Source organism: Salminus brasiliensis, chromosome 20 (genome assembly GCF_030463535.1).
Source record: "Salminus brasiliensis chromosome 20, fSalBra1.hap2, whole genome shotgun sequence".
Classification (NCBI taxonomy): Eukaryota; Metazoa; Chordata; class Actinopteri; order Characiformes; family Bryconidae; genus Salminus; species Salminus brasiliensis.
This window is the reverse complement of record NC_132897.1, coordinates 3,865,132-3,882,718: the sequence shown is the minus strand read 5'-3', so window position 1 is coordinate 3,882,718 and position 17,587 is coordinate 3,865,132. Positions and strand designations below refer to the sequence as shown.

Here is a 17,587-nt window from a genome sequence, read left to right as displayed (position 1 = left end):
GTTGCAGTTGACTTGGCATGTGGCTTCCAGGAGATCAAATACGGTACACGTCTCAGCTTTAAGATGCATCCTGTGTTCGAGCCACTGGTTGCTCAGGTTATGAGAAGACATTTTTCCAGGGCCAGCTTTGCATTTCGAGTTACAAATATTGCAGAGGGCGTTGTCTGCGAGAAGTTTTGACAAACGCAACCACACCTGAGATTGCGTTACCCGAGACTGTGCGGTACGCTTGAACCCAATCTTGGCACTGTAGTACCAATGTAATTCGGTGTCCTTAAAAGTACCGATTTCGGTACCCAACCCTAGTCGGGACTGTAGTGTACTTACAGCTCAAAATAACGTAAGGACTGACCACTCCTGCTACTCCAACTTCTTCCGACTTTCTGATGTACTTTTACGAAGCACAGTAGTAGTTTTCCTGGTGATATTTTACGGAAGTCTTTACCTTCATGGTCACAGTGTACTACAGAGATGGCCAGAGACGTTCTTCTACTTTTAGTCACGGCCCACCGAAGCAAAAGAAAAACAATATTAAACTTTCAGGGGAAAAAAACGTCAGCTTGCAAACAGGGAAGGACAGAAAAAGAAGAAAGAACAGAAAAAAAACAGCTGTCGCGCAACAATAATTGTCTTTCCTGACAGTCTGTCATTACTGGCGAGAAAGCACAGTCATCAGCGCTTGGCAAACGGGTGACAGGAGACAAAAGGAAAGAAAAGAGGCGTCAGCGGAGGTGGAACAAACAGCAAATGCAAGAGAAAGCTGAAAGAGTGACTTCCAAGAAATCTTTCCAGCAAGCGACACCTCCATCACAAGGCCAGGCCACCGGCAAGACCAGGTGAACTGTTGAACCACCGGAGAAAAAGGGGTACTTGTGATGGACAAGCTATCCAACCCAGCATTAACATCGTACTGAGACTCTCCAAGACTACTGACTACATTGCCCTGGATAACCAATCAGGTCTTGACTATTTTAAGACTGAACAAGTTCTGATCCTTTGTTTTTACCGCTGTGCTCTAGGTGCCACTAACTGATGTTATTCCCAGTTTGGAGCCAATGCAAGAACCCTTCAGTCTGTAGGATGAAGCTTATTGAAACAGTTGAGTTTCTATAGCAACAAAGCAGCTTCTTTCCTGAATCACAAACCAGTTTATTTGAAGTCCATCTGAACACAAAGCCAAAACCAGACGTCATCAGTGAAATGTGTGCAGTTTCCCCCCCAAAACCAGTCATTTATTTACGTCCACGCTTTTATAAAATAAAAAGTGCTAGAAAGGGTTTGGAATCACTCCAAGAACATCAGAGGTCTTTAAATCCTTTTAAATCCAGTTTCTAGTCCTGAACTTTGTAGTCCTAACATTTATATGGCCACTGTTCCCTTAATTCCCAGTGAGAACAAAATCAAGAACTGGCAACTGGTTTCAAGGCCCAGATTTGAAGACCTCTCTTGGACCATGAATCTGGTTTCCAGCCCTGGACCTTGTAATCCTTGGTATGTGTGAGATTACACAGCTATGGTCCCCTATTTTTTCCAGTGGGAACAAAACTCAGAACTGGAAACTGGATTTAAGGCCCAGATTTAATTTTCTTGTCCATAACGAACTTTTTTGTGAAGAACCTTCACACTGACTTCTTCTTTAAAAGGTTCTTCACACACATTCATCTCTTACAAAACTGGCTCTTTACTTAACCAAACATGGTTCTTCTATGGAATCACTCTCAGAACCCTTTGTAGCACCTTTACTTTTAGGAGTGCAACTACTATTCCCATTTGCTCTTGAAGATTCCACCCCTAATCCAAAGGTCATTATTGACCTAAAAAACAAGGCTTTTAACAAACCATTCCAGAGATTGTAAAAGTGGTTCCATATGGGCTTGTTTCCCCAAACCCGGTTTAATCAGAAGGACAGATAAATGTACAAAAAAGCCATACACAAAACTGTACAAGAGAAATTAATGAGTGAAATGGGGATTTCCCACCCCGACATCCCTCAGGGTGCCCAGACAACTCCTCACACCAGCACTCGAACCTTAAACGCGTCCTTAAACAACATGATCCTGAATGAAGAAAGAATCTTTGAGGAAGTTCATCAAAAAAAAAAAAAAGAAAAAAAGAAAAGAAACTGTCCGAAGCGCCGCTCTTATATTTCAAGTTGAGAGAAAAAAATCAAATAAAAGAGAAAAGACAAAGAGAAAAAGTCGATAGACAGAAGGAGAGTGGTGGGAGAATGAGGATGAGGATGAAGAAGAACGTCGTGGACCATCTACACTGCCGAGCGGCGTCTGATGATGAAGACTCCTCGCTGTAGCTGGCCTAAATAAATTCTCATCTTCGTGCTGTCACTCGTCTTCCTCACCCAAATCTGGAGGAAAACCACAAAGGGGAAGAGGAAAAAATTATGTATATTAAACCCCCTCCACACTCTGCTTAATAACGCTGTGGAGCAACAATACAAAATAACTAGAACATAATCCCTGGTGTTTCACGCTCAGATTAGCCGAGAAGCTCATTTTAGATTTGTTCCGTCTGGGCCGAATCCCGTAAATGGGCCTGCAGCACTCACTGGGGACGTCAAGATGTTCCTCAAAGCAGTCGCTTCCCTTGAAATTGAACTGCACCTGAGAAATGGGGTACTTTTAAAAGGTACCAGTTACTCTGCTGAATAAACACTTCCCAGCATCAACATGCTACTGATGCTACGGAGACTCTCTGAGACCACTTAAAACTATATTGACCTGGATAATCCATCAGGTCTTGACTATTTAAAGGCAGAACCAGTTCTGAGTCTTTGTTTTTACCGCTGTGCTTTAGCAGAGTAGCCTCTTATGGTGCCATTAACCACAGTTTTGCCAAGCTTGGGGCAGTGAGGAGCATTCTCCAAAGCTTCTCAGTATTTTACACTGAAACTGCTCTGAATGCTTTGAGCTACTTCTCTTGGGACATCCCAACTGCTAAACCTGAGCAAGTAAGTTCCACTGGAAGCTCCTGAGGTGCAGCGCATCCAAAAATGTAGAATACCAGAGTATAACACTGGGCCTTGATGATCAACAGCTCAACTGCGCAGCTTTCTCCAGCTGGAGAGTGCCGTCAGCAAGCCACAGTCTGGGGCCAAGGACTTCATTTAATGTATAAAACATGCAGCTTAACTGCTCAAAAACGACTCAATTAGCAAAATAGCAGTGCTTCCATTAATCTGCTGAACAAAATGTAGCTTATTTAAGAGACTCCTTACTTATAATGACTCTACTGAGCAACACTTACAGTATTTATATTGGCCTAAAGGTGAAACCATCTAGAGATGGCACGATACCACTTTCACCCTGCCAATGCAAATACTGAAATCTTAAGCATCAGCCCATCTGTTATTATTTCTACACAACCTACTGGTCCTTTTTTTAACTGAAGCTCTTCACCTAAACCCTTAAACCATTGAAACCCTGTATATAACCCCTACACTTCATTACTTTCATAATTAACATCAGTTTCATAGGCCCTAAAATAGAGCCCTGTGGGACTCCACTAAATTTAGGCAAACTAAATGGCTTTACAATAGGTTTTCACTTTAAGGCTAATAACTGAATCATTAACCTAAGGGTTATGGGGTTAAGAGGAACATCTAAAAGTAAAAGGAAATACCCACAGCTAACAGCATCAGTGTGAGGACGGAGATCTGGTACAGGACTGGTCCAGGTTCAGCACTGTTACCGTACGTTATCCCATACAGCATATTTTGCCGATATGATGGCTTATACTAAACTATAAATTAATGAATGCATTTGCAAGTCAACACAACTGCCATATCTATATATAATAATACAGTGTAGTCCCAGTCCTAGTGTGTAGTATTTATAACTTTATGATTATATTAGGAGAAAATGCTAAATGTGGCTGGTTTCAGAAACTACGGCTTGCTAAATACGGCCTATTATTTTGAACACGGAATAAAACATGCAGTGGAGAAATCGAGAAAACTAGTACAATAATAAAATAGCACCACCCGAGAGAATAAGACGTGATGAAATACTAGGATGAAATATTAGTGCTTCATTTCATCCATGGGGGGGGGGGGGCTTCTGCTGTTGGATCCTAAGATAAAGTACACAGCTCCATTCGCCAACTTCCATTCGTCACTACCTGAGCCAATCATTAGCTGAAAGAAGCACCATTGTTGGTTTTGAATGAAGAAAATGAAGACACAAACCTCGCTGGTTCCTACAGAACTGATGACACAGCTGATCTTGGTGTTATCTTTCGACTCCAGATAGATGGCCTGGCTCTTATGGTACCTGAGAGAAGATAATAAAAACGCGTTAGCCTCTTTGTCTAGTCCGGATTCTCCCGACTGTGCGGAACCTCAGAGCGGCGTTAACCTATGGCACCCCTGGGAAGAGAGCTGGCATTTTGTAATGTAGGGAGGTTTATCCGGGATCAAAGCCCAGTACAGCCACACTATTAATGTTTTACAAGTTTCGAGTGCAACAACAGTGAAACGCTGGTTTAACACATTTAACCACAGTGAACGAACTCTGGCGAACTTCAGGCGCTACAGCATCCTCATAGTATGTCACAAGGCACATGTTTTTCACCAGTACACATTGCAATTTTGCCAAAAATAATAAAGGCAATTTTAAAGTAGAGGAAATAAATAATAATCCTTTACAGAGAGCATGTTTTAATCCAATCATTAATTCACATTTCCATTCAGCCAATCACGTACAAGCAAATCCATGCATAAAAGCATGCAGATATGGACCAGTAGCTTTAGGTAATGTTCACATCAATCAAAAGAATAGGGGCAAAAAAAATGTGAGCTCAGTGATTTTGAGCATAGCGTAACTGTTGGTGGTAGAAGGGCTGGTTTAAGCATTTCTAGAACTGCTGATCTCCAGGAATTTAGAATAGTGGAATTAAGAAAGCACATCCAGGGAGCATCACTGTTAATGAGAGAGGTCAACAGAGAAATGCCAGGCTGGTTGGAGCTGACAGAAAGGCTACAGTAGCTCAGATAACCAATCTATATAATAACTGTAGTCAAAAGCAGAGAAGCATCTCAGAATGCACAACACCACGTCCAACCTTGAGGAGGATGGACTGATGGGCTACAACAGCAAAAGACCACATCAGGTTCTAGTCATTTCAGCCGAGAACAGAAAGTTGAGGCTGCAGTGGCTCGGCACAGGCTCACCAACACTGGACCAGCTGAAGATGGAGAAACATAGCCTAGTCTGATGAATCCAAATCTGATCACAAAAGCATATTCTGACAAAATCATGATGTCACCACACTGCCCTGCAAACAGAACCATCACTTCTATAACATATCAGTCTAAACTACACATGCCTCGTCCAAATGCCACAATACCAAAAGAAATACCCGGATATTTATGCATATATTTGAATAACCACCCCCATCCCAATCACCTCCCTGACCACCACATGGACACACTTGACAACATTACTAAACCCCTCCATACCTCTCCATTTTCTCTCTCAGCCCCTTATCCTCAATCAAATCAGTCATCCGTGCCACAGCTATGCAGCTCACTGCCCAAGGGGCCGGGCAGGATACATGCCCTCATCATACCCACATAACTACAGACATAAGCGGTTCTGACACACATAGTTTCAGAGATGACAGACAGATAGACACACACACAGTCCAACAGTTTTGGGATGAGTTGGGGAGTCGGAGATTGGGTGGGGTGCTGATCATCCAACATCCTTATCCTGATCACAGCAATGCTCCAAAATCTAGTAGAAAGCTATTCCTAGACTGTAAGGACAGTTCAACTTTAATATCCTTGAGTTTAGTAGGTGTCCCAATACTTTTGTCCATACCCTACAACATGTATGACGTTTGATAAGATGGAACCTACATAACGCACTGCTGAGGCTGCAGTGGACACAAGTCCACCGACACTGGGCTGTTTAAGACTGAAAAATGTAGCCTGGTCTGAGGAATATGGATTTCTGCAGAGGCTCACTACAGATGCTTGGGTCAAAATCTAGCACCAACAGCATGAAGGCTGGTGGAGGTGGTGTCTTTAATCTTCATGCATAAGTGATAACACGGTTCCACATAATCATCAAAATGTGAATTCCAGAGCTTTCATGACTTGCTGTTGGTCAGTCTCCTATTAATACTCACAATACCTATAATATGCTCACCATGGGGTAATTTGCCCTGATAATGACATCATATCATTATATTGACCAATCCTATTGAACCCCAAGCCTCTACTCACTGTCTGAGATCCAATCTCCTATACTGCGCCATTGTAGGTACTCGACTATGCCGGTGTTACATATGCAGAGCAGTGTTACCGCTGTTTGACCCAGGGAAGGAGGCTCCCTTTCTCTCAAACAGCCCTTGAGTGTTGAGGTATGGCTTCCAAAGCTAACTAGTGCCACCTTGTGCTGCACATATGAAACTACAGTGTAATAGGTGGCTCTACCTAAAAACAGCCAAGCTATAGCAAGCCCTAGGGTGATAAGGGCTCCTTACTGCACTGCTGAAAGCATAGTATAGTATAGGAATAAAAAGAAATAAATAAACCCTGATGTAATGCAAAGGTTTGGGCACCCTGGTCAAGTAAAATTAAACTGAATGGATGCCAAAGCTCATTTTACACCCATCTATCCATTCATTTTCCTTTTCCATCTTCTTGTTTGGAGTCTACCTGGGGTCTCTGGGCAGAAATTCCCCCTGGAAAGGGCGCCAGTCCAACAGCCCACAACCACTCACTCACATACTCGCACCTAGGGGCAATTTAGCAAAGCAACCGATTCACATTTGGCAGTGGTGGCTCAGTGGTTAGAGCACCAGGCTATAGATGACAGGGTTGTGGGTTTAACCCCTGGGCCCTTGAGCAAGGCCCTTCACCCTTTCTGCTCCCCAGGTGCCGCAGCGATGGCTGCCCACCGCACCGGGCATGTGTGCTCACAGTCAATGTGTGTGTTTGACCACTTGTGTGTGTGTGTGTGTGTTCACTGCACGAATGGGTGAAAAGCGGAAGCCGAATTTCATCTGTGTCCAACACTAATGGCAAAAATGGTTGTCTTGGCTTTTATTTTTTTGGGGAGATAGGAGGAAATTAAAACGTAGGAGTACCTGCCCTAATTTGACATAATTTACTTTAATTTTGGTCTATGTCCAAACTTTTGCATATGGCTGTAGACCATTTTAACGCCCGAATCCAACGCCCACCATATGACGTTTTAGCAGGCCGAGGCCATCCATACCATCTCTTGTCGTAGTAGAGTTTTCCCTCCTCTATCCGAGCCTCATACCGCTGGGAGGGACTTTCCATGGGAGCTGCAGGGAGGTGTTCTGGAGATGATGGGGAAGCTGAAATAAACCAAAGCAGTAAGTAATCAAGGCTACAAGTTTTTTTTTTTAAATAAAGCATTCATTTATAACAAGGTAGGAATGGTGTAGGCATATCCATACCTGGCCTCTTTGGTGACTTTAGCTACAGGGAATTAAAAAAAGGAATTAAAGAAATGTTAATCAATGGCAAAAATAATAAATAAATTAATTAATTAATACATTTTGTGTCAAGGTACCTTATTTAGTGTTCTCAGGTCTTCCATTATTTGCTCGTCTGTGAGTAAGTAGTTTAGCTGAGGTGTGCAGAGTTAAGGAATGCATCAAATAAGCAAAAAAATAATAATAATAATAAATAACAGTAATATTTATATATAATATATATAAAAAAAACCTGTTCCTGTACATTTAAAGCTACGCTACATTTCCAAAAGTTTGTGGACACCCCTTCTAACAAATGCATTCAGCTACTTTAAGTTGCACCCATTGCTGACACAGATCTGCAATGCTTACACACACAGCTTGTCTAGTTCCTGTAGAGAAGTACTGCCAGTAGAATAAGTCTCTGTGGATATAGGTCTATTGGCATTAATCCATAATGCCAGCCATGGCCTAGAGGAGTATAAAATAAATCCCCCCAGCATTAAACTGTGGAGCAGTCGAACTGCGTTCTCTGAAAGGATGGATCGTGCTCCATCCAGTACTTTTGGATAGGATGCATGCTGAACACAATCAAATCCACACAGCAATGCTCCTCCAAAACCTAGTAGAAAGCCTTCCTCCCTGGACAGTAGAGACAGTTACTCCAACAAAAGCAGGATCAACTCTTTTTTTAATCCCCTTGATTGCAGAAAAAACAATCAATAAGCAAGTGTCCCAATACTTTTGTCCAAATGGTGTAAGATGGGTTACATTAGGGGGGGGGAATCCTCATTCTGATTAGTATGGTGTACAGGAGGAGACATGTGCAGACGCGGGATGAAGGGTATGGTGGTGTCAGTTCATAAAGGATATCAGGAGCAGGTTTCCGGCGCTTGTCTGGAATGGGGACGGGATCATTAGGTCGCCTCCTCAGCTTCCGGGTCATGATGGGCTTCACCTCCATGGAATCTGGCAATGCATTATTAACCAACTAATTACCGCCTTGTTTCTCTTCATGAGAAAGATCATTCGTCATTCTTGACAAACGACAGCAACGCTGAGCAGAAAGCTAATAAAACACTGAACAAATGGATTAACTCCATGCCATGACGGCAGGATTCATGTTAATTGGTTGCCTCATTAACCCTGCAGACTGAGGAAAGAGACAGTCTTAAAAGCATCCCCTCCCTCCCTCTTTCATGCACATTTTTCTCCGAGCACAAATGACCGTACTCAAAGGAGAGGCCAGTACGTCGCGCCTCGCTCCTCAGCCTCAGCAGTCAGAATGGAATAAAGCGAAGCTGGCCTTTCATGCGAATGCAGTAGAAGCGGTTTCCTGCCTGATCCCTCCTCACCTCCAGTCAGTTCCATTGTTAATTTCTCGTTCTCGATCATCTTTTTCTTCTCTTCCAGCTCAGCAATTAAGTTTTCCTTCAGCTCGACCTTCTTGTCGTCAAACTCCTTCACCGCCGCCTTCTTTTCTTTGATGTAGTTCCTCTCAACTTGCTCTGTCTGAGAAACGTTTGGAGGTTCAGCTTCAAGTGAACAAAAAAAGAGGCTATTTCATACGAGGCCATGCTGTTATACAGACTGTTCAAATAGCACTGACTCACCTCGAGCTGCAGGAAGAGATCTAGAGCACCCGAAAAAAAATAAAAAAAAAAGGGAGAGAGAGAGAGAGGTGAAAAGTTGGTAAACTGGTCATTCAGTGTTATCAATGAGCAATAAATGAGCATTATGTGAGAAGTTGTCTTATAGCGCCCAGGCTCCCTGCTGAATACAATCAACTCCTCACAGCAATGCTCCTCCAAAATCTAGTAGAAAGCCTTCTCCCTAGACAGCATAGATGATTACTCCAACAAAAGTATGATCAACTCTTTTTTTTTTTTTAATACCCTTGATTTCAGAACAAACAATGAATGAGCAGGTGTCCCAATACTTTTGTCCACACAGTGCAAGATGATTAGCACTGCATCCTAACAAAACAACCTGCTACGCTTGGGTTACATTAAGGGGAAACGTCATTCTGAGTAGTTTTTTTTTTTATTTCTAATGATTAAATAATAATTTAGCTCCCAGGCTCCCCCTACAGTCAGGCAGTGTAACTCACTTTACACCCCCTAATGGCCAGCTGTACACATACATTTGTTGACAAGCAAGCGATGCAGAGAGATCTCCAGAAGCAGCATCTGAAGGCAAGGAAGCATGTGGACTGAGGTGGTAGAGGATTGAGGCAATACCGCACAAAGGAGCTCTCAACTGCGTCTCCGGGTAGTCAGACTGAACCCTGACTGCTGGGTGGGACGAAATATGCAAATTTGATCATTTTCCTGCAATTATTACTGGTGTTTTGGTTGTCGAATGAGTCTTTGAGACTTCCTGAAGTGGTCCAAGTGATGGGACTGGCTTAAATGTGTCTTGGGTGCGTCTACGCTTGCAGTTTTCTGTGTCTCGGCCTCATCCAGATACTCAAGAGGCATGAAATGACCAGGTGTAATTGGGCATCATGCACTCACTCAGGCACAAACTACAGCTAGTTGCCGAAAAGCTTCATCTTTAAGCAGCCGGTTGTGTTGAATTTTTATTGATTTTGCTTCTTTACCTGCATTACGGAGTCTTTCCTTATACTGCTGATCCAGTTTCTTCATCCTCTTCTGATACTCCTGCAGAGTGCCTGTAAGTAAGTATAAAAACATGCTGATCTTTGCATTGTACACCTACACATCTACCTACAGAAATCAGTATGGGTTTAGGGGAAATCGATAGTATCAGTACTGCATTTTTCTGCAAATACTAAGCATATATCTTAATATTATACGTGTATTTATACATATGTTGGATTTAAATACTTGTGTACGTATAATACTTGAAATTTGCATTAAATTCATTGTCAGATGAATGCATTTCTGTCCTAATCCATAAGATGGCACCATTTCTTATAGGCGAGATCAAGGTTGTCTGTGAATTTACTCTTAGAAACCAACAAGTGGGGAGTAGGGAACTGAGCACAGAGTCTAGCCCAGCTTGGCAATTAACAGGCGAGCCAAATACGGCGTGGGAAAGCCTCAGAGCTGTGCAGGAATTCATGGAATCAATGGCATAAAGGTTTTCATACCTTCTTGGAGCTGCTGAAGCTGCCGTTTTAGTGAGGCCAGTTTGTCTTGATACATCCTACAAGGTAATAACAAGAAACGTTAAAAATAATCCATGAATTACAGACCAAAACATTTACGGTCACTAAACTACAGCAACCCTCAATTTGCTTCCCGGACAACTCCCAGTTGACTGCCATGGATGGGTTAAATCCATTTTACTGCTGTGGCTGATTATAACAGGAGGATAACAATGAACGAGTACCAGTCACCACCGATGGATCTGCATACTCACTGCTCCTTAATTTCCACATAATCATCTTCATCATGCTTCGCCAAGTCTGTTTCACTGGCATCTTCGGTGTCTGAAATAAAAATAGAGCAGCAAAAAAGAAATTCATAGACTGTTTCACGCATACACCTGCAGATAGGGTGTCCAAAAGTACCCAGACACCCCTTCTAATTAGTTCATTAGTGCATTCAGCGACTTTAATGTGCACCCTGGCACAGGCTTTAACACCGTATACATGCACAGTCAAGCAGCTGAGCATGAGTCTAAGACCACCGAGTAGTGGAACGGCGTTGCCTGTAATGATGGAGCTCCATCCAACCCCTTTGGGATGAGGCAGGGCGTTAGAACTGATCTTCCAACATCAGCACCCGACCTCAACGATGCCTTTAGTAAGTTTGCTGTGTCTGAATGCAATCAAATCCTCACGGCATTGTTCCAGCATCTAGTGTAAATCCTTCTGAGAAGTGTGGATGATGTTACTGCAGCAAAAAGGGGGCAAGGTCCTTATTTTTTAATCTCTTAACCTCTTTGATTTCAGAGGAAACCTTGAGTATGTAGTAAGCAGGTGTCTACAGTGCTGGAGTGTGGAGACGGACCACTGCGGATACCTTGATATTAGCTACCATAATTATACCATTATAATTATGAAGGCATTATTATAGATCATTTTTAGCCCTGATTATTGTTATTAAAAATTAGTTATTAGTTGATAGCTAGTCTTATAAAACTAACAAGTTAAAAAAAAAAGAATTATGCAAATTTATAATATTTATTAAATAAGAGACATCACCAGCACAGCTAGAACAGCTGCTAAGACTTTAAAAAAAGAGAGAAATGCTGGTTAAATGTAATAAATATAATTTTTAATACGTTAATAAGCTGTGTTTATTAACATAACGTTAGCTAGCTCGCTTCCTACTTAGCCTGCAAGCTAGCTAGCTAGCGCCGTAACAGCAACATCTTTATTTTTTAAAGCTATCTTATTATCTATCTAAATCAAATATGTTTATAATTGACTGTAAATATATAAAGACATTTTTAAATCAGGTATTTAATGTCGCTTCTCTGGTATTAATGTACAAATGTTCAATAGCCAGCCAGCCAGCTTGAGGCTACATGGACCAAATGCTAGCGCTAGCTAGCCAGCCAGCTACGTGACTGCTAACCTGCAAAACAAAGAGTATTAGTCTTAATTAGTGGATATTTTACTTCGGATTGATGAAACAGAAGCGATAATGTTTCTGAAGTGTGTGTTTTTGAAGATATTGCGTTAATTAGGGTCAACTAAAACCATAAACACGACGAATTAGCGAATTAGCGTTAGCTAGCTAGCTAGCTAGCTTTGCGGCTACGTTAAAATGGGATTTTTCCAAAATAAAAGTCCTTTCACATTAAAAAGCAGAGTCTTAATTCCCCGCGGTTTAGCTTTAATGTGTATCCCAGGATATAAAACACTAATTTAAATGCTAAAATAAAAATATATTTTATTAATAATAATAATAGTATTAATAATATTAACTTGGCCAAGCAACGTTAGACAACAACACCGCAGCTTGAACGGCGAGACGATCTCCGGGACACTTACTCCACCTCCTGCACCGTAACATGCAAGTAAAGCAGAATTTAACCGAAAGTAGAGTTTTATTTCTTTGAAATGTGTGTAAAATGTGTTTTGGTGGCAGTCTGTCGCTCTCTGTACCTTCCTCCGAGTCTCTCCCTCTGAAACTCCGGTCATCGTCCTCATCCATACTGTCCAGCTCCTCTTCATCGTTGTAATAATCCACCATAGGTGACAACAGCGTTGCCATTTTCAGTCACTAAAGCGCACAAATAAATATCTGCAGATAAAGATTTTTTAAAAATCGCAAAGGTTTTGTTTAGATCAGCGATTGTTTTTTTTTTTTCTTCCTCACGTCCAAAAGCATGTACTTGGAAGGCGGGGAAATCTGATTGGCCTACATGCGCCCTATAAGGATTCTGGGAAATGTAGTTGAACGTGTTCTTGAAAGGACACGAGCGAAAATATGAAAGTTAATGCAAATAAATGCATAAATAAGTGAAGGAATAAATGAAGTAAAATGTGTTTACGATGTATATATTGTATTTACGTGTTTATGTGCAGCATATTTGATATTTAGAAAATATCAACCATAATAAACGATGATTTATTATTATTATTATTATTATTATTACCCATAATATGACCATTATTTCCAGTCAGTGCAGACTTACATACAGCAGATGGTCTACTAGTATAGCAAATAAATGAATAAATAAATAAATGAAGTAAAATATATTTACGATGTATATACTGTATTTATGTGTTTACATGCAGAATATTTGATATTTAGAAAATATCAACCATAATAAATGATGATTTTATTATTATTATTATTATTATTACTACCCATAATATGACCATTATTTCCAGTCAGTGCAGACTTACAAACAGCAGATGTTGTAATATAGTATACAACATCTAGTATAGCTAGTATAGCAAATAAATGAATAAATAAATTAAGTAAAATATGTTTACGATGTATATACTGTATTTACATGTTTATGTGCAGAATATTTGATATTTAGGAAATATCAACCATAATAAACGATGATTTATTATTATTATTATTATTATTATTATTGTTATTATTATTATTATTACTACCCATAATATGACCATTATTTCCAGTCAGTGCAGACTTACATACAGCAGATGTTCTGCTAGTATAGCAAATAAATGAATAAATAAAAATTATTAATATAAAAAGTAAAATATGTTTACAGTGTATATATTGTATTTATGTCTGATAAAATACATGTTAAATATGTGTATTTAGAAATATCAACTACAATAAACAAATGTTATTATTTTTATTTATTTATTTATTTATTTATTTATCTATTTTATTATTGCCCATAATATGACCATTATTTCCATTCAGCGCAGACTTACATACTTATAGTAAATAAATGTAAATAATAATCCGAAAACATTTTTAATAATGTCAACCTTGTATCTCCAAAAAAGCAAATATACAGAACAAAAAAAACTTATATAAAACTTTATAAACATTTTATTAATAAAAAAAAAAAGAGCATTTCTTCTGGTCCGTTTATCATGAAACCCATATGTCAAACATTAAAGAATGTCCAGACTTGAAATCTGACAAAAATGGAGATACAAGGTTTCAGGTGAAGATCAGACAGTGATAATATATGTGAATCAATAGAGACAATAAAGTCAGTGAGTCTGAACCTCTAACTGCTCAATACTGCTTAGAATAAATGCAGGAGCCTCAATCCGTGCTGATCTCACCAGCCTGGTTCTCCACATTACATCAGATTACATCAGATTATGATCCGATCACCCCTCGGACCCCTAATCCAGCCCGTTCTCATCCCCACACAAAGAGCCCACACTGAACCGCTCTGTGAATAAACACCGGTTCTGCTCACAGCCGGGTTCCTGATCCAATCATATTGATGATGGGTTGTACATTGATTATAGGTAATGATCCAATCATATTGATGATGGATTGTTCATTGATTATAGGTAATGATCCAATCATATTGATGATGGGTTGTTCATTGATTATAGGTAATGATCCAATCATATTGATGATGGATTGTTCATTGATTATAGGTAATGATCCAATCATATTGATGAAGGGTTGTACATTGATTATAGGTAATGATCCAATCATATTGATGATGGGTTGTACATTGATTATAGGTAATGATCCAATCATATTGATGATGGGTTGTACATTGATTATAGGTAATGATCCAATCATATTGATGATGGGTTGTTCATTGATTATAGGTAATGATCCAATCATATTGATGATGGATTGTACATTGATTATAGGTAATGATCCAATCATATTGATGATGGGTTGTACATTGATTATAGGTAATGATCCAATCATATTGATGATGGATTGTTCATTGATTATAGGTAATGATCCAATCATATTGATGAAGGGTTGTACATTGATTATAGGTAATGATCCAATCATATTGATGATGGAGTTTGCATTGATTATAGGTAATGATCCAATCATATTGATGATTGGATGTACATTGATTATAGGTAATGATCCAATCATATTGATGATGGGTTGTACATTGATTATAGGTAATGATCCAATCATATTGATGATGGGGTGTACATTGATTATAGGTAATGATCCAATCATATTGATGATGGATTTTGCATTGATTATAGGTAATGATCCAATCATATTGATGATGGATTTTGCATTGATTATAGGTAATGACCCAATCATATTGATAATGGGTTGTACATTGATTATAGGTAATGATGATGGATTTTGTATTGATTATAGCTAATGATCCAATCATATTGCTTGTAGGTGTTATTGATATATTTTATTTAGATATTTTATTGATTATAGATCATGTTCCAATCATTTCAATTATAGAATGTGCTTTGATTATAGATGATCATTAAATCATTTTGATTAGAGATTTCACATTTGTTATATGTATTGATCCAATTGTTGATTATAGATAACAATCTTAACCTATTGATTATAGAATGTGAATTGATTATAGATTGTCCATTGCTTACAGATTTCACATTCATCATCAGTATTGATCTGATAAATGATTATAAATAAAAATGATATCCATTTAAATGATAGATTTTACATTGATTATAGATAATAACCCGATCATATTGATTTTAGATTGTATATATGTTGATTAAATATAATGATCCAATTATGGCTTACAATAAAACCATATTGATAATAGATTTTTACAGTGATTATAGATAATGGTAGTTATATTGATGATGGATTTTGTATTGATTTGGATGACAATTCAAATATTGATCATAGTATTTATTTTGGTTATATATATAATTATGATAGTGATGATGATCATACTGTATTGATTATGGGTGTTATATGCATCATAGGTTTTTGATGACAGGTGAGAGAGAGAGAGAGTGTGTGTGTGATCAGAACAGAACAAAGGCATCAGTGCACAAGAGGTGCAGCATCTGTGGGGGAGGGCTGCTTTATTGGATACACTGCATTATTAAGTACAACTGCTACAACTGTAGTAGTAGTAGTAGTAAACTCAATAGACCCCATCTGTGTTAATCTCGCCAGTCTGGACTTTCATATGACATCAGATCATAATCCCATCACCCAATTATGTCATCGTTTTTGCCCGTGTTGTTTTTCGTTGCAGTTCCGCTCGCGGCCAGCAGGTGGCGGCGTTTCGCCAGAATTGCTCCCTGCCAGCGTCTGCGAAGCGTCAGTGCAGCTCTACCTTCAGCAGCAGGTACGATGAAATTTTGATGCGCGTAATTGAACTCAGCTCGGTCTGCAGCGGCGTTTAACACCCGAGAAGAGCGACTCCGCAGCGACCTCCCGGCTCGGGCACGGCGCTGTAAGTCAGGGGGGCGTTAAGACGTCGTGTTTTGGGGGCTTTTTGGCTTTTTACGCGTGTTAAACCCAAAGACACCAGCGGCAACGATGACTTTTTCACGTTTTACGCACCGAACCACGGTGCCAGCGGAGGGGGGTCGGTGCTATTAGAGCGTTTGGGTCGTGCGACTGTCGCTTGGGGTGCATTTCATGGACGTTTCCTGCGCTGGCCGGAGCGCCTGACTTGTATGGAGTTGCGTTTGGCCGGACAAAGGATAAAACGTCGCTGACGGGTAAGAGAAATCGCACGATGTGCCACACCGTCGTGCGTCGTGTGTGTGTTTTCCTTGCAAATGTGTCGCGATCGCTGTGTTTTGTGGCTCCACTATGAATCGTTTCGCTTTTACTATCAGCGTCATGTTTGTTGTAGTGGCTCTGCGCTCGATTGCTCTCCCCTGGGCGCGCACTGACAGGCGCACTAACCATGAAGTCGTGTTTTTAGACCCTGCCTTCGCACTTTAGGACGTTTTCTGGACCCCTGGCGCACGCTGGGGCTTGTGGAGACGGTGTGTGCGTCCGAAAGGGGCTGGTTCACCGATGATCCCGGCTGCTGGTTGTAAGTAGGCTGCTGGGGCACCGGTGCTGCTTTTGCGCTCCAACTTATTTCCGTGTGCGCGGAAAGGAAAGGAGGAAAGAGCAGCAAAAGCACACGAAATCCACTCGAAGCCGGCAGGTTTGCAGCTTTTACGCTGGGGGAGAAACGCAGGGAAGGGTTGAGGACATCTGGAGCGCCTGCGAGGTCTCAAGGGAAAGCAGGTCAGTGTGCGTAATTTGCTCCATGGCAAACTTTTCGCAGCTGGACCTCCGGTTACGCAGACACTATTTCGAGCTGTAGGCACCAAAAACATGGCCTGCCCGGTTTTAGGGGGGTTATTGAGGTGTTGTAGATGTTTCAGCTCATTTGCATACCTGTCCAAAAGCACCTGCTCGCTCTTTTGTTTTTTTGGTGTTTTTTGGGCACGTTGAGGGGCTTATCAGGAGGGATCTGCCGCCAGACGCAGAGTTTTTAAGCGGGGTTGACGCTGAGTTTCACTTCCTCTCCTCTGCCTTGTGGTGGAAAAGGGCGTTTGCACATGCAGCCAGACTGAAAAAGGCACCATCAATGTTCAGGAGATGTTAATGGGCTTGTCTGCAGGGTGTCTGCCCACTTTACCTTACTCTGCTTATCTGGAAAGGCCTTGCTGCAAGGGTTTGGTGGCTTTCAGACATTACAGAGGTCAGGAACCGGTGTTGGGGGATTAGGTGTGCCACTCCAGCTTGTTTTGAAAGGTGTT

The 17,587-nt window shown here is 40.6% G+C and overlaps 2 protein-coding genes across 4 annotated transcripts in view; one reads left to right on the top strand and one right to left on the bottom strand.

Annotated features, from left to right (window-relative positions):
* Positions 1–1,857: 1,857 nt before the first annotated feature.
* On the bottom strand, positions 1,858–12,792 carry suds3 (SDS3 homolog, SIN3A corepressor complex component). The gene is made up of 12 exons (XM_072664905.1): positions 12,551–12,792; positions 10,855–10,924; positions 10,583–10,638; positions 10,070–10,141; positions 9,081–9,100; positions 8,823–8,979; positions 8,341–8,436; positions 7,566–7,627; positions 7,450–7,471; positions 7,242–7,347; positions 4,202–4,286; positions 1,858–2,362 (listed from the first exon to the last, which is right to left on the bottom strand). The coding sequence occupies exons 1-12, from the start codon at positions 12,657–12,659 to the stop codon at positions 2,264–2,266; spliced, it is 954 nt and encodes a 317-aa protein (XP_072521006.1). The 5' UTR covers positions 12,660–12,792; the 3' UTR covers positions 1,858–2,263.
* Positions 12,793–16,154: 3,362 nt separating this feature from the next.
* The window catches only part of taok3a (TAO kinase 3a), a 107,046-nt gene continuing 105,613 nt past the window's right edge, over positions 16,155–17,587 (top strand). For 2 of the 3 annotated variants that reach the window (XM_072664634.1, XM_072664632.1), the window contains exon 1: positions 16,155–16,546. The gene's annotated coding sequence lies outside the window, so the exon portion shown is untranslated. Of the gene's footprint in view, positions 16,547–16,820; positions 17,070–17,587 lie in introns of those variants that run through there. The other variant, XM_072664633.1, reaches the window with a different exon arrangement.

Excerpts from the sequence above, each read along its gene's own strand:
- suds3 (XM_072664905.1), bottom strand. The coding sequence starts at position 12,659 with ATGGCAACGCTGTTGTCACCTATGGTGGATTATTACAACGATGAAGAG. Across the intron at positions 7,348-7,449 it reads AAAGTCACCAAAGAGGCCAG|CTTCCCCATCATCTCCAGAA; the intron begins GTATGGATATGC and ends GGTTTATTTCAG. Across the intron at positions 4,287-7,241 it reads CTCTACTACGACAAGAGATG|GTACCATAAGAGCCAGGCCA; the intron begins GTATGGATGGCC and ends ATCTTCTCTCAG.